The 25,961-nt window shown below is 46.3% G+C and overlaps 1 protein-coding gene across 1 annotated transcript in view; it reads left to right on the top strand.

Moving 5' to 3' along the window:
• The window catches only part of LOC311106059 (protein furry homolog), a gene marked incomplete at its 5' end in the record, with an annotated part of 221,548 nt that overhangs the window by 139,173 nt on the left and 56,414 nt on the right, over nucleotides 1–25,961 (top strand). Inside the window, 3 exons of the mRNA XM_084148346.1 lie at nucleotides 5,480–5,680; nucleotides 6,100–6,249; nucleotides 11,972–12,144. Of these exons, the coding sequence (XP_084004472.1) occupies nucleotides 5,480–5,680; nucleotides 6,100–6,249; nucleotides 11,972–12,144 (524 nt within the window). The remainder of the gene's footprint in view (nucleotides 1–5,479; nucleotides 5,681–6,099; nucleotides 6,250–11,971; nucleotides 12,145–25,961) is intronic.

Here is a 25,961-nt window from a genome sequence, read left to right as displayed (position 1 = left end):
AATGTCAAAGTGGTGTTATGTTGTATTTCTTTTTTAACAAATTTAAATCACTCTGTGTGCAATAATAGTGTTTAACATGATTTTTGAATGACTACCTCATTTCTGTACCCCATACATACAATTATCTGTAAGGTCCCTCAGTCTAGCAGTGAATTTCAAACACAGATTCAACCACAAAGACCAGGGAGGTTTTCTAATGCCAAAGAAGGGCACTTATTGGTAGATGGGTAAAGATATCCCTTTCAGCATGGTGAAGTTATTAATTACACTTTGGATGGTGTGTCGATACATCCAGTAATTACAAAAATACAGGTGTCCTTCCTAGTTGCCGGAAAGGAAGGAAACCGCTCTGGGATTTCACCATGCGGCTGATGGTGACTTTAAAACAGTTAGAGTTTAATGGCTGTGATAGGAGAAAACTGAGGATGGATCAACAACATTGTAGTTACTCCACAATACCAACCTAAATGACAGAGTAAAAAGAAGGAAGCCTTTACAGAATAAAAATATTCCTAAACATGCATCCTGTTTGCAATAAGGCAATAATGTAAAACTGCAAAAAATGTGGCAAAGTGTCCTGAATACAAAGCGTTATGTTCGGAACAAATCCAAAAGCCCTGAGTACCACTCTTCATGTTTCCAAGCATGGTGGTGGCTGCATCATGTTATGGGTATGCTCTGCATTGGCAAGGACTAGGGAGTTTTTTTAGGATAAAAGGAAATGGAATAGCGCTAGGACAGGTAAAATCCTAGAGAAAAACCTGGTTCAGTCTGCTTTCCAACAGACGCTGGGAGACAAATTCACCTTTCAGCAGGACAATAACCTGAAAGAAAAGAGAAACCAGCACACCGCTCTTGCTAGTATCACTGTTCTTTATTAAACTATTGTATCGGCCTCAAGGCCTTCGTCAGAGCTTTTTTTTTTTTTAAAGCTCCGACGAAGGCATTGATGCCGATACGTAAGCTTAATAAAGAACAGTGATACTAGCAAGAGCAGTGTGCGGGTTTCTCTTTTCTTTCATGTTATTCAATTGTTCCCATGCACCTGCAACAAAGATAGCTCAGATGTGCGAGTGCCTTTTGAATTTTGAATCAGCAGGACAATAACCTAAAACACAAGGCCAAATATACACTGGAGTTGCTTACCAAAATGACATTGAATTTTCCTGAGTGGCCTAGTTACAGTTTTGATTTAAATTGGCTCGAACATTTATGGTAAGACTTGAAAATGGCTGTCTAGCAATTAGAATAATTTTTTCAAGAATAATGTGCAAATATTGTACTATCCAGGTGTGCAAAGCTCTTAGACTTAAAGACTCACAGCTGTAATCGCTGCCAAAGGTGATTCTAACATGTATTGACTCAGGGGGTTGAATAATCAAGATATATTGGTGTTTTAAATATATAAGTACCAGTGAAAAGTTTGCACACACCTACTCATTCATTATTTTTACACTTTAATAGTGAAGACATCAAAACTATGAAATAACACAAATGGAATCATGTAGTAACCAAAAAAGTGTTAAACAAATCAAAATATATTTTATATTTGAGATTATTCAAAGTAGCCACCCTTTGCCTTGATGACAGCTTTGCACACTCTTGGCGTTCTCTCAACCAGCTTCATGAGGTAGTCACCTGGAATGCATTTCAATTAACAGGTGTGCCTTGTTAAAAGTTCATTTGTGGAATTTCTTTCCTTCTTAATGCATTTGAGCCAATCAGTTGTGTTGTGACAAGGTAGGGGTGGTATACAGAAGATAGCCCTATTTGTTAAAAGACCAAGTCCATATTACGGCAAGAACAACTCAAATAAGCAAAGAGAAATGACAGTCGATCATTACTTTAAGACATGAAGGTCAATCAATGCGGCAAATTTCAAGACCTTTGAAAGTTTCTTCAAGTGCAGTTCCAAAAACCATCAAGCGCTATGATGAAACTGGCTCTCATGAGGACCGCCACAGGAAAGGAAGACCCAGAGTTACCTCTGCTGCAGAGGAGAAGTTCATTCGAGTTACAAGCCTCAGAAGTTGCAGCCCAAATATATGCTTCACAGAGTTCAAGTAACAGACACATCTCAACATCAACTGTTCAGAGGAGACTGCGTGAATCAGGCCTTCATGGTCGAATTGCTGCAAAGAAACCAATACTAAAGGACACCAATAATAAGAAGAGACTTGCTTGGGCCAAGAAACATGAGCAATGGACATTAGACCGGTTGAAATGGAGGAGGAGGTGTGATGGTCCTTTGCTGGTGACACTGTCTGTGATTTATTTAGAATTCAAGGCACACTTAACCAGCATGGCTACCACAGCATTCTGCAGTGATACGCCATCCCATCTGGTTTGAGCTTAGTGGGACTATAATTTGTTTTTCAACAGGACAATGACCCAAAACACACCTCCAGGCTGTGTAAAGGCTATTTGACCAAGAAGGAGAGTGATGGAGTGCTGCACCAGATGACTTGGCCTCCACAGTCACCCGACCTCAACCCAATTTAGATGGTTTGTGATGAGTCGGATCGTAGAGTGAAGGGTAAGAAGCCAACAAGTGCTCAGAATATGTGGGAACTCCTTCAAGACTGTTGGAAAAGCCTTCCAGGTGAAGCTGGTTGAGGGAATGCCAAGAGTGTGCAAAGCTGTCATCAAGGCAAAGGGTGGCTACTTTGAAAAATCTAAAATATATTTTGATTTGTTTAACACTTTTTTGGTTACTACATGATTCCATATGTGTTATTTCATAGTTTTGATGTCTTCACTATTATTCTACAATGTAGAAAATAGTAAAAATAAAGAAAAACCCATGAATGAGTAGGAGTGTCCAAACTTTTGACTGGTAGTGTAAATACTGATTATTATTACCTAGGATTTGAACTCTCAACCTCTTGGGTCCGATCTTCTTGCTACTCCACGATGTCTTTGTCAGTTATCAGTTAATCTGACTATTCTGTCATCATTGATTTGATTTATTTATTTCAGCAATTGTAAGGGTTTTCTGTTGGCTTATTACTCGGTTTAGTGTTACTCAAATGATAAATAAAATTGTTTTTATTTAGGGTACTTTTAACAGAGCTGAGATTTACTTCAAAGTTTTACAATGCAGGTGAAATCTAACGGGGTGTTGGAGGCGCTGTGAGGTACTTACGATACACTTAAAACATTTGTTTTCGAAAGATGGGCAGACGGGCTGTCCTGACTTTAGGGGGAAGCTTGTTCCACCATTGGGGTGCCAGGAAATGGAGAGCTTTGACTGGGCTGAGTGGGAGCTGCCCTCCCGTAGTGGTGGGAGGGTGGTGGAATGGAGTGCTCGGGTTGCGAGGTAGGGTTTGAGCATAGCCTGAAGGTAAGGAGGTGGAGTTCCCCTTGCTGCTCCGTAGGCAAGCACCAGGGTCTTGAAGATGATGCGAGCTTAGACTGGAAGCCAGCGGAGTGTGTGGAGGAGCGGGGTGACATGGGAGAATTTAGGAAGGTTGAACACCAGGCGGGCTGCAGCGTTCTGGATAAATTGCAGGGGTTTGATAGCACAAGCGGGGAGCCCAGCAAAGAGAGTTGCAGTAGTCTAGACGGGAGATGACAAGTCCCTAGATTAGGACCTGCGCCGCTTCCTGTGTGAGGAAAGGTCGTTCTCTATGGATTTTGTAGAGAAAAAGAAGGGATACCGATCTGTAGTTTTTGACGTCAGAGGGGTCGAGTGTTGGTTTCTTGAGGAGGGGACCGACTCGGGCCATCTTGAAGTCAGAGGGGACGCAGCCAGTGGTCAGGGATGAGGGAAGTGAGGAATGGTAGAAGGTCTCCAGAGATGGTCTGGAGGAGGGGATGGGGTCAAGTGGGCAGGTTGTCGGGCGGCCGGACATCACTAGTCACAGGATTTCATCTGGAGAGAGAGAGGGGAGAAAGAGGTCAAGGTGTATTGTAGTTCTGTGTGAGTGGGACCAGTGGACTCAGAACGTCCCGGACAAAGAACGTCTTATGTTTTAAATGTCCTTCGACACAGGAATGTTCTTGCAATGTACCATGGAACGTGTCTAGAACATTAGTATCTTTATTCTGAGAACATGGTAACCACCTTCTGGGTAAGTTTTGTTTGACATTAAGTAAATGTTCTCCTAACTCTAACGTCAAAACATGCTCTCAGGAGGTTTTTGCTAACATACATAGAATGTTCCCCTAACTAATGGAAAACTGGACACTCAAACATCATTATGAGTAACATTACAAAAACATTCTCTATCCCTAGAATTGTTAGCTGGGACTCCAGGCATGCTCAAACAGATCTGGGTTCAGGCTAGCCGTCTCCCTCCACTAGATTGAAATATGATGAAGCTAGTCAGTCACCACAGGTCCAGGATCTGTCCTGTCTGCTGTGGTGACCTGGACTGTGTTCCAAATGGCACCCTATTCCCTTTATCAAATCAAATGTTATTTGCCACATGCACAGAATACAACAGGTGTAGACCTTGTGAAATGAAATGCTTACTTACAAGCCCTTAAACAACGATGCAGTTTTAAGGAAAGTGGAAAAGTTATAATGCACTACTTTTGACCAGGGCTCATAGGAAATAGGGCGCCATATGGAACGTGGCCTTGAGGAGGCTTGTTGGAATGTGGATGTTGGCTGACATTCTCCAGAATCGTGACCTTATGGAAAGTAATTTTCCATCTGAACAGGTATAGGTTGAAGTTGCCACTAGATGCATCTTGGGTCAGTTTTGGATTTTCCCCTGTAATGGTTAAGGTTAAGATTGGGGGAGGGGAAGCTGATTCTAGATCTGGACCTAGAGGAAACATCACCCAGGAGGATCTGAAACAAGACAGAAGCCATGAGGCTCATGGGGATAAAACTAGACAATATTTAGGAAGTCAAACAAGCTCCCGTTGGAGTCAAAACCAAGTTATTTTTTAGTTTTCATTGAGGGCTATTTTGATTTGATCCATTGGAAAGTTTCTGTTAGGATGCACTAAAGGCTACCCTTTTCACATGACTGTGCCGAACCGTACTGTGCTGTCTTGGATATTTTCTGTTCACTTGGTCCATCAGCACTGTTCTAGAATCTGTGGTGGATTAATGCATAATCATGCTAGGGCAGTACAGCTCAGCTTGGCTTGTATCACCTCAGCTCAGTAGTGTGAAATGGTTGGCATTGTCACTGGGTAACTCCCCCATGAAGATCAGCCTTGACTTGACTTGCTCTGCATGGTCAAGCATTTGTGTGGCTGCAGGTTACTGTGTTTGTGTGTGTGTGTGTGCGTGTGTGTTTGCGTGTGTGTGCGTGTGTGCAGACCCCTTTGTGTGTGCGTGCGTATGTGTGTGTGCGTGCGTGCGTACGTATGTGTATGTGCGTAGACCCGTGTGTGCGTGCGTGCGTGTAGACCCCTTTGTGTGTGCATGTGTGTGCGTAGACCTGTGTGTGTGTAAGGCATCTGGTTCTGTGTGGTCTATCTGTGTACTTTCTTAAAGCTGCGTGTGTCGTCCTTGCAGGGGGAGACGATGGACAGCTTCAACTGGGGGGTGCGGAGACGCTCCATGGATAGCCTGGACAGGAGTGACCTGGTGCCCCTGGATGACAGCGAGCTGTCCAGCAGCACGCCCAGCCTAGGCCAGATCACCCACCAGGATTCAGAGGAATCCTCAGAGGAAGAGTCCATCACCGCCAGCCAGATCCTCTCTCACTCCCAGGTGGTACGTCTCTCTAACCACAGACCTAGGATCAGATTACCCTACCCCCCTACCATCCAGGAAGCATGCTCTGCTTCTCTCATACCATTCTGCTTAAATACTTTTAAGTGTTTATATTTTATGTATTGTGAGATGGTTTTCCCTGTGCTCACAACAGTTGCCTCGTGCATGATGTCCTGACTAGCAGATCTGTGCAAACCTCGCCCATCTGGCACTGGTTCAAGTAGTATTTGTTTTCTTCCAAATACTTCAAGCTTGATCGAGCTCGCCTGGTGCCATGGAACCAAGGTAATAGTCCCAAAAGTGCAAACCTCGCCCGAACGCTCAATCCAAATATTTGAGAGAAAGCGAATACTATTTGAACCTGGGTCTGATGATTAGACAGGAGGAGGACTCTGAGCTGGACCTTTGTCTCGTTGCAGATTGTGAACCTCTCCCCCTCCGAGGAGGTCAATCAACTGGACTCTCTGTACACGTCCCTCGACAACTCGGCCGCTGACCCTTCTCTTCCCTCTCTGCACACCGGAACGTCCAGTTTCGAGGTCTCGCTGGCAGAGGATTCAATGCCGAGGGTGAATAAGGAGATATGGGCACCCACTCACTCCTATTCCTCCTATCGCACCTCAATCCTAGAGTTCTTTACTAACGCTGCCAAACAAAACAATTCTATCCTATCCTTTCGCAGTTAGATTTCAGGGATAAGTGTTGATGTTTCTCTATAAGGTATTATGTGTATGTCTCTGTGACTCTTCAAGGTTTTCTCCAGAGTGGATATGGCAGGACCCAGTCTTTCATAGAGCTTCTAGTTACAGTAGCTGCATGTCACAGCAAAATCATCTAATACCTGTTCTAACACCTTTTATCTAATTCTTTAGGTGCTGCAAATGCTTCCATTTATACTATTCTACATCTTTTGAGGAATAGTATTTTACTGAGTTCTTGGGGTTTTGCGGGTGTGTGGTAGCAAGACGCTTTCTGTGTCTGTTTAAACTGGGGGGGGGGGGGTGTGAGTGTGCCTATAATTTATTCCTAATACTATACATTTAGAAAATGTCTTACCTTTAGGAGGAAAGTGTCATAATTCTGAGAATTTTCTGAGGAGTATTTCTCATCATTAAGCAATATAATGCAAATGCCCCCAGAAACACCCCGGCCGTCCTACAATCTAAACTAGATGCACTCAATCTCACACAAATTATCAAGGAACCTACCAGGTACAACTCTAAATCCGTAAACATGGGCACCCTCATAGATATCAGTCTCCCGAGTGGCGCAGTGGTCTAAGGCACTGGTCTAAGGCACTGCATCGCAGTGCTAGCTGTGCCACTAGAGATCCTGGTTCGAATCCAGGCTCTGTCGTAGCCGGCCGCGACCGGGAGACCCATGGGGCGGCGCGCAATTGGCCCAGCGTCGTCCAGGGTAGGGGAGGGAATGGCCAGCAGGGATGTAGCTCAGTAGATAGAGCATGGCGTTTGCAACGCCTGGGTTGTGGGTTCGTTTCCCACAGGGGGTATGAAAAAATATATAATAATATGTATGCACTAACTGTAAGTCGCTCTGGATAAGAGTGTCTGCTAAATGACTAAAATGTAAATGTAAAATATCATCCTGACTAATTTACCCTCTAAATACACCTCCGCTGTCTTCAACCAGGATCTCAGCGATTACTGCCTCATTGCCTGCGTCCGTAATGTGTCCGTGGTCAAACGACCACCCCTCATCACTGTCAAACGCTCCCTAAAACACTTCAGCGAGCAGGCCTTTCTAATTGACCTGACCCAGGTATCCTGGATGGATATTGACCTCATTCCGTCAGTGGAGGATGCCTGGTTGTTCTTTAAAAGTGCTTTCCTCTCCATCTTAAATAAGTATGGCCCATTCAGAAAATTCTGAACTAAGAACAGATATAGCCCCTGGTTCACCCCAGACTTGACTGCCCTTGACCAGTACAAAAACATCCTGTGGCGTACGGCATTAGCATCGAACAGCCCCCGCGATATGCAACTTTTCAGGGAAGTCAGGAACCAATATACACAATCAGTTAGGAAAGCGAAGGCTAACTTTTTCAAACAGAAATGTGCATCCTGTAGCACTAACTCCAAAAGGTTTTGGGACACTGTAAAGTCCATGGAGAATGAGAGCACCTCCTCCCAGCTGCCCAATGCACTGAGGCTAGAAAACACTGTCACTACCGATAAATCTACGATAATCGAAAATGTCAACAAGCATTTTGCTACAGCTGGCCATGCTTTACACCTGGCTACCCCTAACCCGGCCACCAGCTCTGCACCCTCCGCTGCAACTTGCCCATAACCCCCCCCCCCCCTGCTTCTCCTTCACCCACATTCAGATAGCTGATGTTCTGAAAGAGCTGCAAAATCTGGACCCCTACAAATCAGCTGGGCTAGACAATCTGGGCCCTTTCTTTCTAAAATTAGCAGCTGAAATTGTCGCAACCCCTATTACCAGCCTGTTCCACCTCTTTCGTATCGTCTGAGATCCCCAGAGATTGGAAAGCTGCCGCGGTCATCCCCCTCTTCAAAGGGGGTGACACTCTAGATCCAAACTGTTACAGACCTATATCCATCCTGCCCTGCCTTTCGAAAGTTTTTGAAAGCCAAGTTAACAAACAGATCACCGACCATTTCGAATCCCACCGTACCTTCTCCGCTATGCAATCTGGTTTCCGAGCTGGTCATGGGTGTACCTCAGCCACGCTCAAGGACCTAAACGATATAATAACCGCGATCGATAAAAGACAGTACTGTGCAGCCGTCTTCATTGACCTGGCCAAGGCTTTTGACTCTGTCAATCACCGCATTCTTATTGGCAGACTAAATAGCCTTGGTTTCTCAAATGACTGCCTCGCCAACTACTTCTCACATAGAATTCAATGTGTCAAATCGGAGGGCCTGTTGTCTGGACCTCTGGAAGTCTCTACGGGGGTGCCACAGGGTTCAATTCTCGGGCCGACTCTATTCTCTGTGTATATCAATGATGTCGCTCTTGCTGCTGGTGACTCTCAGATCCACCTCTACGCAGACGACACCCTTTTGTATACATCTGGCCCTTCATTGGACACTGTGTTAACAAACCTCCAAACAAGCTTCAATGCCATACAACACTCTTTCCGTGGCCTCCAACTGCACTTAAACGCTAGTAAAACTAAATGCATACTCTTCAATCGAACGCTGCTAGCACCCGCCTGCCCGACTAGAATCACTACTCTCGGCGGGTCTGACTTAGAATATGTGGACAACTACAAATACCTAGGTGTCTGGTTAGACTGTAAACTCTCCTTCCAGACTCACATTAAGCATCTCCAATCCAAAGTTAAATCTAGAATCGGCTTCCTATTTCACAACAAAGCCTCCTTCACTCATGCTGCTAAACATGCCCTCGTAAAACTGACTATCCTACCGATCCTTAACTTCGGCGATGTCATTTACAAAATAGCTTCTAACACTCTACTCAGCAAAATGGATGTAGTCTATCACAGTGCCATCCGTTTTGTCAACAAAGCCCCATATACTACCCACCATTGTGACCTTTACGCTCTCGTTGGCTGGCCCTCACTACATATTCGTCACCAAACCCACTGGCTCCAGGTCATCTATAAATCACTTCTAGGCAAATCCCCGCCTTATCTTAGCTCATTGGTCACCATAGCAACACCCACCCGTAGTATGCGTTCCAGCAGGTATATCTCACTGGTCATCCCCAAAGCCAACACCTCCTTTGGTCGCCATTCCTTCCAGTTCTCTGCTGCAAATGACTGGAACGAACTGCAAAGATCTCTGAAGCTGGAGTCACTTATCTCCCTCACTATCTTTAAGCATAAGTTGTCAGAGCAGCTTACCGATCACTGCACCTGTACACAGCCCATCTGTAATTAGCCCACCCAACTAACTCATCCCCATATTGTTATTTACATTGTTATTTATTTTGCTCATTTGCACCCCAGTATCTATTTTTGCACATCATCTTCTGCACATCTATCACTCCAGTGTTAATACTAAATTATAATTGTAATTAATTTGCACTATGGCCTATTTATTGCCTTACCTCCATAACTTACTACATTTGCACACACTGTATATAGATTTTCTATTGTGTTATTGACTGTACGTTTTGTTTATTCCATATGTAACTCTGTGTTGTTGTTGTTTTTACCGCACTGCTTTGCTTTATCTTGGCCAGGTCGCAGTTGTAAATTAAAACTTGTTCTCAACTGGCTTACCTGGTTAAATAAAGGTGAAATTAAAAATAAATTTTAAAAAAGCACATTGAGTATAGTTGAGTATAATAATGGATTGGATTCATTGAGTGCTTTTACACTTAGATGCTCTAAGTGATTTACCGTCACTCACTGGATTCCGTCAGTAGAACACCATCAGTGTTGTATTTAATTACATAGACCAGTGTTTCCCAAACCTGTCCTCAAGTACCTACAGCAAGTTCCACTGATTTGAAGTACTGGAATAGATCAAATTGGCTGGGGGTACTACACTGAGTGTGCGTCCCAAATAGCACCCTATTCCCTATATACAGTGAGGGAAAAAAGTATTTGATCCCCTGCTGATTTTGTACGTTTGCCCACTGACAAAGAAATGATCAGTCTATCATTTTAATGGTAGGTTTATTTGAACAGTGAGAGACAGAATAACAATAAAAAAATCCAGAAAAACGCATGTCAAAAATGTTATAAATTGATTTGCATTTTAATGAGGGAAATAAGTAGTTGACCCCCTCTCAATCAGAAAGATTTCTGGCTCCCAGTTGTCTTTTATACAGGTAACGAGCTGAGATTAGGAGCACACTCTTAAAGGGAGTGCTCCTAATCTCAGTTTGTAACCTGTATAAAAGACACCTGTCCACAGAAGCAATCAATCAATCAGATTCCAAACTCTCCACCATGGCCAAGACCAAAGAGCTCTCCAAGGATGTCAGGGACAAGATTGTAGACCTACACAAGGCTGGAATGGGCTACAAGACCATCGCCAAGCAGCTTGGTGAGAAGGTGACAACAGTTGGTGCGATTATTTGCAAATGGAAGAAACACAAAATAACTGTCAATATCCCTCGGCCTGGGGCTCCATGCAAGATCTCACCTCATGGAGTTGCAATGATCATGAGAAATCAGCCCAGAACTACACGGGAGGATCTTGTCAATGATCTCAAGGCAGCTGGAACCATAGTCACCAAGAAAACAATTGGTAACACACTACGCCGTGAAGGACTGAAATCCTGCAGCTCCCGCAAGGTCCCCCTGCTCAAGAAAGCACATATACAGGCCCGTCTGAAGTTTGCCAATGAACATCTGAATGATTCAGAGGAGAACTGGGTGAAAGTGTTGTGGTCAGATGAGACCAAGATCGAGCTCTTTGGCATCAACTCAACTCGCCGTGTTTGGAGAAGGAGGAATGCTGCCTATGACCCCAAGAACACCGTCCCCACCGTCAAACATGGGGGTGGAAACATTATGCTTTGGGGGTGTTTTTCTGCTAAGGGAACAGGAAACTTCACCGCATCAAAGGGACGATGGACGGGGCCATGTACCGTCAAATCTTGGGTGAGAACCTCCTTCCCTCAGCCAGGGCATTGAAAATGGGTCATGGATGGGTATTCCAGAATGACAATGACCCAAAACACATGGCCAAGGCAACAAAGGAGTGGCTCAAGAAGAAGCACATGAAGGTCCTGGAGTGGCCTAGCCAGTCTCCAGACCTTAATCCCATAGAAAATCTGTGGAGGGAGCTGAAGGTTCGAGTTGCCAAACGTCAGCCTCGAAACCTTAATGACTTGGAGAAGATCTGCAAAGAGGAGTGGGACAAAATCCCTCCTGAGATGTGTGCAAACCTGGTGGCCAACTACAAGAAACGTCTGACCTCTGTGATTGCCAACAAGAGTTTTGCCACCAAGTACTAAGTCATGTTTTGCAGAGGGGTCAAATACTTATTTCCCTCATTATGCAATTAATTTATAACATTTTTGACATGCGTTTTTCTTGATTTTTTTTGTTGTTATTCTGTCTCTCACTGTTCAAATAAACCTACCATTAAAATTATAGACTGATGATGTCTTTGTCAGTGGGCAAACGTACAAAATCAGCAGGGGATCAAATACTTTTTTCCCTCACTGTAGTGCACTACTTCTGACCTGAGCCCTATGGACCCTGGTCAAAAGTAGTGCACTACATAGGGAATAGGGTGCCATTTGGGATACACCCTAATATTGACCATTTGATGCCAGCTTTTCGAGTAAGCCCCTCCCTCATTTCCTCTCTTCCTCCAGGCTGAGGTATCAGTAGAAGACAAGGACACGAACATCCATGAGGATGACCTGTCCCTGTCCATCAGTGACCTCCCGCCTGGGTTTGACTGTGACGGTGACCGCTTCAGCCTGGAAAACTTGGCTCTGGGAGACTACCGAGGAGAACTGGACCTGGACTCCAGCTGTCTGCCCAGGTACATAGCACTGTTCAGGTCAGATAGAAGAAAACATGTGGTTAATGGAAGTGTTTATAGTTCATTTTCATGAAATAGCCATTACAAACGAGTATAGAAGTGTTTATTTGTATTTATTAGGGATCCCCATTAGCTGTTGACAAGGAAGCAGCTACTCTTTCTGGGGTCCAAACATATTAAGGCACTTACATTACATATAAAACAAAAGATAGACAGTACATCATATAACATTATTACATCACTACATATCTACAATACAAAATATATAATACCACAATACAACAATATTACAATGTACGTGTGTAGAGTGCGTGTGCTAGGACTTGGGGCTTGTGAAGAGACCTCTGGTGGCATGTCTTGTGGGGTATGCATGGGTGATCGAGCTGTGTGCCAGTAGTTTAAACAGACAGCTCGGTACATTCAGCTTGTCAACACTTCTTACAAAAACAAGTAGTGATAAAGTCAATCTCTCTTCCACTTTGAGCCACTTTGAGAGATTGACATGCATATCATTAATGTTAGCTCCCCGTGTACTTTTAAGGGCCAGCCATGCTGCCCTGTTCTGAGCCAATTGTAATTTTCCTAAATCCCTCTTTGTGGCACCTGACCACTCCTGAACAGTAGTCTAGGTGCGACAAAACTAGGGCCTGTAGGACCTGCCTTGTTGATAGTATTGTTAAGAAGGCAGAGCAGCGCTTTATTATGGACAGACTTCTCCCCATCTTACCTACTGTTGTATCAATATGTTTTGACCATGCCAGTTTACAATCCAGGGTTACTCCATGCAGTTTAGTCACCTCAACTTGCTCAATTTCCCTGTTATTCATTACGAGATTTAGTTGAGGTTGAGGGTTTAGTGAATGATTTGACCCAAATACAATGCTTTTAGTTTTGGAAATATTTAGGAGTAACTTATTCCTTGCCACCCATTCTGAAACTAACTGCAGCTCTTTGTTAAGTGTTGCAGTCATTTCAGTCGCTGTAGTAGCTGACGTGTACAGTGCCTTCGGAAAGTATTCAGATCCCTTGACTTTTTCCAAAAAAATGTAGGTTACAACCTTATTCTAAAATTGATTAAATTGTGTTTTTGTCTCATCAATCTACACACAATACCCCATAATGACAAAGCAAAAACAGGTTTTTTGAAATTTACATAAGTATTTACATAAGTATTCAGACCCTTTACCCAGTACTTTGAAGCACCTTTGGCAGCGATTACAGCCTTGAGTCTTCTTGGGTATGACGCTACAAACTTGGCAAACCTGTATTTGGGGAGTTTCTCCCATTCTTCTCTGCAGATCCTGTCAAGCTCTGTCAGGTTGGATGAGGAGCGTTGCTGCACAGCTATTTTCAGGTCTCTCCAGAGATGTTAGATCGGGTTCAAGTCTGAGCTGTGGCTGGGCCACTCAAGGACATTCAGAGACTTGTCCCGAAGCCACTCCTCCGTTGTCTTGGCTGTGTGCTTAGGGTTGTTGTCCTGTTAGAAGGTGAAACTTCACCCCAGTCTGAGGTCCTGAGCACTCTGGAGCAGGTTTTCATTAAGTATCTCTCTGTACTTTGCTCTGTTCATCTTTGCCTCAAACCTGACTAGTCTCCCAGTCCCTGCCGCTGAAAAACATCCCCACAGCATGATGCTGCCACCACCATGCTTCACCATAAGGATGGTGCCAGGTTTCCTCCAGACGTGACGCTTGGCATTCAGGCCAAAGACTTTAATCTTGGTTTCATCAGACCAGAGAATCTTGTTTCTCATGGTCTGAGAGTCTTTAGGTGCCATTTGGCAAACTCCAAGCGGGCTGTCATGTGCCTTTTACTGAGGAGCGGCCACTCTACCATAAATGCCTGATTGGTGCAGTGCTGCAGAGATGGTTGTCCTTCTGGAAGTTTCTCCCATCTCCACAGAATAACTCTAGAGCTTTGTCAGAGTGACCATCGGGTTCTTGGTCACCTCCCTGACCAAGGCCCTTCTCTCTCGATTGCTCAGTTTGGCCAGGCTGCCAGCTCTAGGAAGAGTCTCGGTGGTTCCAAACTTTTTCCATTTAACAGTGATGGAGGCCACTGTGTTCTTGGGGACCTTCAATGCTGCAGAAATGTTTTGGTACCCTTCCCCAGATCTGTGAATCAACACAATCCTGTCTCGGAGCTCTACGGACAATTCCTTTGACCTCATGGATTGGTCTTTGCTCTGACATGCATTGTCAACTGGGGGACCTTATATAGACAGGTGTGTGTCTTTCCAAATCATGTTCAATCAATTGAATTTTCCACAGGTGGACTCCAATCAAGTTGTAGAAACATGCATAGACACACTGGCTTTACTCAAAGCCATTGGCATGTCATTAGTAAAGATAAAAAAAAAGTAAGGGGCATAAACCGCTGCCCAGGAGAATTCCTGATTCTACTTGGATTATGTTGGAGTGGCTTCCATTAAAGAACACCCTTTGTGTTCTGTTAGACAACTAGCTGTTTATCCACCATATAGCGGGGGGTGTAAAGCCATAACACATATGTTTTCCAGCAGCAGACTGTGATTGATAATGTCAAAAGCCGCACTGAAGTCTAACAAAACAGCCCCCACATTATTTTTATCATCAATTTCTCTCAGCCAATCATCAGTCATTTGTGTTATAGCTTGTTGAATGTCCTTCCCTATAAGCGTGCTGAAAGTCTGTTGTCAATTTGTTTACTGTATAATAGCATTGTTACTCGTCAAACACCATTTTTTCCCAGAAGTTTACTATGGGTTGGTAACTACAGTGGGGAGAACAAGTATTTGATACACTGCCGATGTTGCAGGTTTTCCTACTTACAAAGCATGTAGAGGTCTGTAATTTTTATCATAGGTACACTTCAACTGTGAGAGACGGAATCTAAAACAAAAATCCAGAAAATCACATTGTATGATTTTTAAGTAATTAATTTGAATTGTATTGCATGACATAAGTAATTGATACATCAGAAAAGCAGAACTTCATATTTGGTACAGAAACCTTTGTTTGCAATTACAGAGATCATACGTTTCCTGTAGGTCTTGACCAGGTTTGCACACACTGCAGCAGGGATTTTGGCCCACTCCTCCATACAGACCTTCTCCAGATCCTTCAGGTTTCGGGGCTGTCGCTGGGCAATACAGACTTTCAGCTCCCTCCAAAGATTTTCTGTTGGGTTCAGGTCTGGAGACTGGCTAGGCCACTCCAGGACCTTGAGATGCTTCTTACGGAGCGTCTCCATAGTTGCCCTGGCTGTGTGTTTCGGGTCGTTGTCATGCTGGAAGACCCAGCCACGACCCATCTTCAATGCTCTTACTGAGGGAAGGAGGTTGTTGGCCAAGATCTCACGATACATGGCCCCATCCATCCTCCCCTCAATATGGTGCAGTCGTCCTGTCCCCTTTGCAGAAAAGCATCCCCAAAGAATGATGTTTCCACCTCCATGCTTCACGGTTGGGATGGTTTTCTTGGGGTTGTACTCATCCTTCTTCTTCCTCCAAACACGGCGAGTGGAGTTTAGACCAAAAAGCTCAATTTTTGTCTCATCAGACCACATGACCTTCTCCCATTCCTCCTCTGGATCATCCAGATGGTCATTGGCAAACTTCAGACGGGCCTGGACATGCGCTGGCTTGAGCAGGGGGACCTTGCGTGCGCTGCAGGATTTTAATCCATGACGGCGTAGTGTGTTACTAATGGTTTTCTTTGAGACTGTGGTCCCAGCTCTCTTCAGGTCATTGACCAGGTCCTGCCGTGTAGTTCTGGGCTGATCCCTCACCTTCCTCATGATCATTGATGCCCCACAAGGTGAGATCTTGTTGATGCCCCAGACCGAGGGTGATTGACCGTCACCTTGAACTTCTTCCATTTTCTAATAATTGCGCCAACAGTTGTTGCCTTCTCACCAAGCTGCTTGCCTATTGTCCTGTAGCCCATCCCAGCATTGTGCAGGTCTACAATTTTATCCCTGATGCCCTTACACAGCTCTCTGGTCTTGGCCATTGTGGAGAGGTTGAGTCTGTTTGATTGAGTGTGTGGACAGGTGTCTTTTATACAGGTAACGAGTTCAAACAGGTGCAGTTAATACAGGTAATGAGTGGAGAACAGGAGGGCTTCTTAAAGAAAAACTAACAGGTCTGTGAGAGCCGGAATTCTTACTGGTTGGTAGGTGATCAAATACTTATGTCATGCAATAAAATGCAAATGATTTACTTAAAAATCATACAATGTGATTTTCTGGATTTTTGTTTTAGATTCCGTCTCTTACAGTTGAAGTGTACCTATGATAAAATTTACAGACCTCTACATGCTTTGTAAGTAGGAAAACCTGCAAAATCGGCAGTGTATCAAATACTTGTTCTCCCCACTGTATTTGGTTGACTATTTGAGCCAGTAAAGGGGGCTTTATTATTCTTAGGTAGCGGAATTACTTTTGCTTCCCTCCAGGCCTGAGGGCACACTTTCTAGTAGACTTACTTTGAAGATATGGCAAACAGGAGTGGCAATATTGTTGTCACGGTTTCGGCCGAGGCTGCTCCTCCTCCTTGTTCGGGCAGGCCTCGGCGTTCGCCGTCCCCGGAGTATTAGCTGCCACCGCTCTATGTTTCTGTGTTTGATTGCTTTTGTCTGTCTGTCACACCTGTGTCTGTTTGAGTGTTGATTAGGTGTCTTATAAGTTCCTTGTTTTGCTCTTTGGTAATTGTGTGTTGTTATTTTTCCGTTGCCTTTTGTGTATGATACGTGTTTGTTTTTTCCGTATCATTGTTCTATGTTTAGTGTTTTACGCGTGTGCGTAATGATCCCTCGCCTCGTAGTGTTATTTCGAGGTCGGGGTTTACACTATTGCTTTTAAGACTATTAAAAGTCTTGTTGGACTAAACCTCTGCTTCCTGCGCTTGACTCCTCCACCACATCCACAACGGTTTCATGACAGAACAACACACCATTATGGAGTCAGCAGGATCAGCGACGGCACCCGAATCCCTGCTGGACCGGATCAATTTCCAGGACGCCATGATCCAGCGACTCGGGACCGTCATGGACGAGGTGTCCAACACCCTGCGCCGATTGGTGAACTCTGCGGTGGCCAAGGACCTATACAACTTCGCATCACCAACGGCCAGTCCTCCTCTCTCAGTACCGGAACCCAGTGGCATTCGGCTCTCACTCCCGAGGGCATATGACGGTTCTGCAGCCGGGTGTCAGGGATTCCTCCTGCAGGTCGAACTGTACCTTGCCACTATACACCCGGCGCCCTCGGGATACGAGAGCGTCTCCGCCCTCATCTCCTGTCTCTCCGGCAAGGCATTGGAATGGGCCAACGCCGAATGGAGGGGAATAGACGCCACTACCATCACCTACGCGGAGTTCTCCCGCCGCTTCAGGGCTGTCTTCGATCATCCCCCTGAGGGGAAAGCGGCGGGAGAGCGTCTATTCCACCTCCGACAGGGGAAGAGGAGCGCACAGGAGTTCGCACTGGAGTTCCGGACACTAGCGGCGGATGCGGGGTGGAATGTGAGGGCCCTCATCGACCAGTACCGATGTAGTCTACGAGAGGACGTTCGTAGGGAGCTGGCCTGCAGGGACACCAACCTGTCGTTTGACCAGTTGGTGGACATTTCCATCCGTCTGGATACCCTGCTGGCTACCCGCGGACGTCCCGAGTGGGGGTCGTCCAGTCCACCCTCTAGCACCCCCGAGCCGATTCCCATGGAGCTAGGGGGTGCTGGCGCTAGAGAGAGGAGGAGGGGGAACCCGAGGGGGGCCATCCACTGCACCACCTGCGGTCGTGGAGGACACACTGCGGCCAGGTGCTGGGGAGGGTCTCCTGGGAGAGGTGACAACAGGCCACGCACTGGGGAGTCATTTCAGGTGAGTAGGCGCCCCACTCACCCAGAGCTCTCTGTTGGTCACATGAGTATTCCTGTGAGGTTTCCACAGGTGGCACCTCATTCCCAGCATAAGGCGCTAGTAGATTCAGGCGCAGCTGGGAACTTTATTGATCGAGCATTTTGTGCTAGGTTAGGAATTCCCCTTCGGCCGGTAGAAGTTCCATTCCCTGTCCACGCATTAGACAGCCGGCCGTTGGGGTCGGGTCTGATCAGGGATGTCACAGCACCACTGACTATGACGACGCAGGGGGGTCATGAGGAAATCATTCAGTTATATCTGATTGACTCTCCTGCGTACCCAGTGGTGTTGGGCCTTCCCTGGTTAAGTACCCATGATCCTACCATAGCGTGGCAACAGAGGGCTCTTATGGAGTGGTCTGCCCAGTGTGTAGGGAGATGTCTAGGTGTTTCCATAGGGGCGACCTCGGTAGAGAGTCCGAACCAAGGGCCCGCACTGCGCATTCCCCCCGAGTATGAGGATTTAGCACTCGTGTTTAGCAAATCGAGGGCGGCACGGCTACCTCCTCATAGACAGGGGGACTGTGCAATAAATCTCCAGACCGGAGCGGCTCTTCCCCGGAGTCATGTGTATCCCCTGTCTCAAGAGGAGACTGCGGCTATGGAGACCTACATAGCCGAGTCCTTGGCACAGGGATACATACGGTTCTCTACTTCCCCAGTCTCCTCGAGTTTCTTCTTTGTGAAGAAGAAGGACGGGGGATTGCGCCCGTGTATTGATTATCGTAGTCTCAATCAGATCACAGTTAAATACAGCTACCCACTTCCACTGATTGCGACGATGACGGAGTCATTACGCGGAGCGCGGTTCTTCACAAAGTTGGATCTCAGGAGCGCGTACAATCTGGTGCGCATTAGGGAGGGGGATGAATGGAAGACAGCATTTAGCACCACCTCGGGTCATTACGAGTATCTCGTCATGCCATACGGTTTAATGAATGCTCCTTCAGTCTTCCAATCCTTTGTTGACGAGATTTTCCGGGACATGCATGGGCAGGGAGTAGTAGTGTACATAGACGACATCCTAGTGTACTCTGCTACTCGAGCCGAGCATGTAGCCCAGGTACGCCGAGTGTTGAGACGACTGTTGGAGCATGACTTGTATGTCAAGGCAGAGAAATGCCTGTTCTTCCAGGAGTCCGTCTCCTTTTTGGGTTATCGGTTGTCCGCGTCTGGTGTGGAGATAGAGGTAGACCGGGTATCGGCCGTGCGTAATTGGCAAACTCCAACCACTGTAAAAGAGGTGCAACAGTTCTTGGGTTTTGCTAATTACTACCGGAGGTTTATTCGGGGTTTTGGACAGGTTGCAGCTCCCATTACGTCCCTGCTAAAGGGGGGTCCGGTTCGCTTGCAGTGGTCGGCTGAGGCGGACAGGGCATTTGTCAAACTTAAGAACCTGTTCACCTCGGCTCCTGTGCTGGCGCATCCGGATCCCTCTTTACCATTCCAGGTTGAGGTAGACGCGTCCGAGACTGGTATTGGGGCAGTTCTATCACAACGGTCCGGCACGCCACCTAAACTCCGCCCCTGTGCGTTCTACTCCAAGAAGCTCAGTGCGGCGGAGAGTAACTATGATGTCGGGGACAGGGAGCTGTTAGCCGTAGTCCAGGCCCTAAAGGTGTGGAGGCATTGGCTTGAGGGGCTCAACACCCTTTCCTCATTCTGACGGATCACCGTAACCTGGAGTACATCCGGGCAGCTAGGAGATTGAACCCTCGTCAGGCTAGGTGGAACATGTTCCTAACCCGGTTCGTTTTTAAAATCACATACATCCCTGGGTCCCAGAATGGTAAGGCAGACGCTCTGTCCCGGCGATATGACACAGAGGAGAGGTCCAACGAGCCTACTTCCATACTGCCGGAGTCTTGTTTGGTGGCTCCGGTGGTGTGGGAGGTCGATTCAGAAATCGAGCGGGCACTGCGTACCGACCCTACTCCCCCCGAGTGTCCTGTGGGGCGGACGTACGTCCCGCTCGAGATTCGTGATAGACTTATTTATTGGGCTCATACATCACCCTCCTCTGGACATCCTGGTATTGGCCGGACATTGCACTGTCTTAGCATGAAATACTGGTGGCCAACGTTAGCCAGGGATGTGAGGGTTTATGTCTCCTCCTGCTCGGTGTGTGCCCAGTGTAAGGCGCCTAGACATTTGCCCAGGGGTAAGCTACATCCCCTGCCCGTTCCGCAACGACCATGGTCACACCTATCGGTGGATTTCGTAACCGACCTTCCCCCCTCCCAGGGGAATACCACCATTTTGGTCGTTGTGGATCGGTTTTCCAAGGCCTGTCGTCTCCTTCCCATGCCGGGTCTCCCTACTGCCCTACAAACCGCTGAGGCCCTATTCACCCATGTTTTCCGGCACTATGGGGTCCCCGAGGATATTGTGTCTGACCGAGGTCCCCAGTTCACTTCCAGAGTTTGGGGAGCGTTCATGGAACGGTTGGGGGTCTCGGTAAGCCTTACCTCGGGGTACCACCCAGAGAGTAATGGGCAGGTGGAACGAGTCAACCAGGATGTGGGTAGGTTTTTGAGGTCCTATTGCCGGGACCGGCCGGAGGAGTGGTCGAGGTTCATCCCCTGGGCAGAGATGGCCCAGAACTCTCTCCGCCACTCCTCCACCAACTTAACACCTTTCCAGTGTGTTTTAGGTTATCAGCCGGTCCTGGCACCGTGGCACGAGAGCCAGATCGAGGCCCCTGCGGTGGACGAGTGGATTCGGCGCTCGGAGGAGACGTGGGACGCTGCCCATGTCCATCTGCAGCGTGCCATACGTCAACAAAAGGCGAGCGCCGATCGCCACCGCAGCGAGGGGCCGGTGTACACACCGGGAGATCGAGTCTGGCTCTCGACTCGAAACCTGCCCCTCCGCCTGCCCTGCCGGAAGCTGGGTCGGCGGTTTGTGGGGCCCTTCAAAGTCCTGAGAAGATTGAACGAGGTGTGTTACAGGTTACAACTGCCAATTGAGTATAAAAATATTAACCCCTCGTTCCATGTGTCTCTTCTCAGGCCGGTGGTAGCTGGCCCACTCCAAGAAGATGAGATAGGAGAGACCCCTCCGCCCCCTTTGGACATCGAGGGGGCCCCGGCGTACAGGGTCCGGACCATCCTGGACTCGAGGCGCCGGAGGAGTGGTCTCCAGTATCTCGTGGAGTGGGAGGGGTACGGTCCGGAGGAACGGTGCTGGGTGCCCAGGGGGGACATACTTGATCCATCCCTCCTGACTGAGTTTCACCATGGGCATCCCACGCGCCCGGGTCCGCGTCCTCCTGGCCGTCCCCGAGGCCGGGGTCGGCGCGCGGCTGGAGCCGCGCGTCAAGGGGGGGGTACTGTCACGGTTTCGGCCGAGGCTGCTCCTCCTCCTTGTTCGGGCAGGCCTCGGCGTTCGCCGTCCCCGGAGTATTAGCTGCCACCGCTCTATGTTTCTGTGTTTGATTGCTTTTGTCTGTCTGTCACACCTGTGTCTGTTTGAGTGTTGATTAGGTGTCTTATAAGTTCCTTGTTTTGCTCTTTGGTAATTGTGTGTTGTTATTTTTCCGTTGCCTTTTGTGTATGATACGTGTTTGTTTTTTCCGTATCATTGTTCTACGTTTAGTGTTTTACGCGTGTGCGTAATGATCCCTCGCCTCGTAGTGTTATTTCGAGGTCGGGGTTTACACTATTGCTTTTAAGACTATTAAAAGTCTTGTTGGACTAAACCTCTGCTTCCTGCGCTTGACTCCTCCACCACATCCACAACGGTTTCATGACAATTGTCCACTATTATCCTCAGTAATTTTCCATCCAGGTTGTCAGACCCCGATGGCTTGTCATTGTTGATAGACAACAATAATTTTTTCACCTCTTCCACACTCACTTTACAAAATTCTAAAGTACAATGCTTGTCTTTCATAATTTGGTCAGATATACAGCGTTTGTTGCTGGCATGTCATGCTAAATTTGCTAATCTTGCCATTTAAAAATCATTAAAGTACTTGGCAATATCAGTGGGTCTTGTGATGAATGAGCCATCTGATTCAATGAATGATGATGAATGAGCCATCTGATTCAATGAATGATGGAGCAGAGTTAGCCTTTTTTCCCCAAAATTTCATTTAAGGTGCTCCAAGTCTTTTTACTGTCATTCTTTATCATTTACTTTTGTTTCATAGTATAGTTTCTTTGTATTTTTATTTAGTTTAGTCACATGATTTCTCAATTTGCAGTACGTTTGCCAATCGATTGGGCAGCCAGACTTATTTGCCATACCTTTTGCCTCATCCCTCTCAACCATACCATTTTTCAATTCCTTATCAATCCAAGGAGATTTAACAGTTTTTTTTCATTTTCTTAATGGTTGCATGCTTATTAGTAACTGGAATAAGCAATTTCATAAATGTGTGAAGTGCAGCATCTGGTTGCTCCTCATTACACACCACAGACCAGCAAATATTATTTACATCAACAACATAAGAATCACTACAAAACTTTTTGTATGACCTCTTATACACTATATTCGGCCCTGCCTTTGGAACTTTGGTTTTCCTAGATATGGTTACTATATTGTAATCACTACATCCTATGGATTTGGATACTGCTTTAAAGCACATTTCAGCAGCATTAGTAAAGATGTGATCAATACATGTTGATGATTTCATTCCTGTGCTGTTTGTAACTACCCTGGTAGGTTGACTGACAATCTGAACCAGGTTGCAGGCACTGGTTACAGTTTGAAGTTTTTTCTTGAGTGGGCAGCTTAATGAAAGCCAGTCAATATTTAAATCACCCAGAAAATATACTTCTCTGTTGATATCGCAAACATTATCAAGCAATTCACACATATTATCCAGATACTGACTGTTAGCACTCTGTGGTCTATGGCAGCTTCCCACAAGAATGGGCTTTAGGTGAGACAGATGAACCTGTAGCCATATTACTTCAACAGTATATAACATGAGATCCTCTCTAAGCTTTACAGGATTGTGGTTCTGAATACAGACCACAACACTGCCCCCGTTGGCATTTCTGTCTTTTCGGTAGATGTTATAACCATGTATTGCTACCACTGTATCTTCAAAGGTATTATCTAAGTGAGTTTCAGAGATAGTCAGAATATGAATGTCATCGGTTACAAGCAAGTTATTGACTTCATGAACCTTTGGGCTATTTGTTGCACTTTTTCTGGGTTGCTTTATTGTTTTTAACGCTTTACTGGGAAGCTTATCAGAAGTAGACTTGCTCATGTTATTTATATTGGAGCTGATGAGTTGCACACAGTGGACTTCCTGCTAGGGCACACCGCCTCAGTGCTAACAGTGTAACTCTGGTTCATGGGCACATGATTACTGCATACAATAACTGTAGGATCAACAGAGGTATTCAGGGCAGTTAGTGGGACATAAATGAAGTTACTTACATTGTCTGCCAACGCCCCTGGGATAATGTACATTCGATGCAGCATTATGACAACTCAGCGTCACAATGGTAGGGATTAACTGAGCTGGTCTTGGTTATTGATAAGTCATTGTCTCAACGCAGCATTGAAATGCGTGGACAGATTCCAGGAGCCAAGATGATTTGGATGGACTCTGTCATTCCTGTAGAGTATCTTCTGTTTCCAGAAGGTGTCAAAGTTATCTATAAAAGTTATTCCAACAGAGCTACAGTAATCTTTTAGCCAGGTGTGTAATGCCAGTAGCCTGCTGAATCTTTCACACCTGCGACCCAATGATGGTATCGGACCTGAAAGGATTGGCTGCTTTTTTAGAATCTTTCAGTGCTAGAATCAGTTCTTTAAAATCAATTTTCAGAAGTTCAGAGCTAGCCCTTTTGATGTCGTTTGACCCCACATGGACTACGACAGCGTCAGTTCCCGGCATCTGTTGTAGAACGGTCGGAAGCAACCTTGTAATGTTCTGTACTCTTGCTCCTGGGTAGCACAGGGTTTTTGCACTGGTAACTGAGATGTTTCTCACCATCGAGCTGCCGATGATGACAGCTGGTGAAACAGCCGAGAAGGTCCGGCCATTCTTTCACCTCGAGTGGTTTAGAAGACTCCAAGGACCGATCGGCGGTGGGGCCCGATGGACCCGAGCCGGTTGTAGTATCCATCGTGGATGATGAATGGGCCAGTCTCTCAGGCAGCCTGACGGATCCAATCTTGAATCGGAAGCCCCTAAGGAAGAAGGCGCCGGAACCTCTGGATCCAGGGTGGCAAAGCGTTTCTGGTCTGTGTTCGGTCCGGGCTTAACATTTCCAAGGAAGCCCCTGTTGCCAGAGGACACTTTCTTCAACTTCCACAGCGAGTGACATATCTCCATGGATGATTGGTTGGGTTGAGAACAGGAACATCCCCCAAGTCATCCATGAGCATCCTACTAGCTTCGTTCTCCAGGGAAGGGGGAGACCCATTCGGGGAGGGATCCCTGCAGAGTACCGGCCAGCCGGCTTTGGAGAGCCGATACGGCGGCGACAATTCCACTAGACCAGAGCGGCGTCCGGGGCAAAAGGGGTTGAAGAAAAAGAAAAAGTAGCTTGTGTAGGTTCGCTACTTGTTTGCTAAGAGTAGCCACTTCGCCCCTGTAGTCCTCTATAAGCAAACAGTTAGTACATTGAAAGTCTGGGCGGTCCACATTGTCCCAAAATAAAGCAAAGTAAACACAGCTCCTGCAGTGTTGATAACGTTCTATAGCGACCTCCATTTGAGACTACCGAGCCAGCTAGGCTAGCTGGGTTTCCGTGTCTCTCTCTTTACATGGAATCTGTCAGGATCCCGGGACAGATAGTAGCGTTCACAGCAACTGAGCCCAACTGAGCTGCGGGATCCAAAATCAAAAAGTATATAAAATCAGTCACAACTTTTACAAATACAATAAACCGAGGTCTCTCGTTCAGCGTTCAACAACATACGTTGCGCTCAGATGATGCAGGGTGGAGGCGGGAGTGATATATAAATGCTTTATAAATTAGGCCAATACAGTGGGGGAAAAAAGTATTTAGTCAGCCACCAATTGTGAGAGTTCTCCCACTTAAAAAGATGAGAGAGGCCTGTAATTTTCATCATAGATACACGTCAACTATGACAGACAAATTGAGAAAAAAAAATCCAGAAAATCACATTGTAGGATTTTTAATGAATTTATTTGCAAATTATGGTGGAAAATAAGTATTTGGTCACCTACAAACAAGCAAGATTTCTGGCTCTCACAGACCTGTAACTTCTTCTTTAAGAGGCTCCTCTGTCCTCCACTCGTTACCTGTATTAATGGCACCTGTTTGAACTTGTTATCAGTATAAAAGACACCTGTCCACAACCTCAAACAGTCACACTCCAAACTCCACTATGGCCAAGACCAAAGAGCTGTCAAAGGACACCAGAAACAAAATTGTAGACCTGCACCAGGCTGGGAAGACTGAATCTGCAATAGGTAAGCAGCTTGGTTTGAAGAAATCAACTGTGGGAGCAATTATTAGGAAATGGAAGACATACAAGACCACTGATAATCTCCCTCGATCTGGGGCTCCACGCAAGATCTCACCCCGTGGGGTCAAAATGATCACCAGAACGGTGAGCAAAAATCCCAGAACCACACGGGGGGACCTAGTGAATGACCTGCAGAGAGCTGGGACCAAAGTAACAAAGCCTACCATCAGTAACACACTACGCCGCCAGGGACTCAAATCCTGCAGTGCCAGACGTGTCCCCCTGCTTAAGCCAGTACATGTCCAGGCCCGTCTGAAGTTTGCTAGAGTGCATTTGGATGATCCAGAAGAGGATTGGGAGAATGTCATATGGTCAGATGAAACCAAAATATAACTTTTTGGTAAAAACTCAACTCGTCGTGTTTGGAGGACAAAGAATGCTGAGTTGCATCCAAAGAACACCATACCTACTGTGAAGCATGGGGGTGGAAACATCATGCTTTGGGGCTGTTTTT

Source organism: Coregonus lavaretus (assembly GCF_964263955.1).
Source record: "Coregonus lavaretus genome assembly, chromosome: 30".
Lineage (NCBI taxonomy): Eukaryota > Metazoa > Chordata > Actinopteri > Salmoniformes > Salmonidae > Coregonus > Coregonus lavaretus.
Note: the sequence above shows the minus strand (reverse complement) of the source record. Positions and strands in the feature narration are given on the sequence as shown.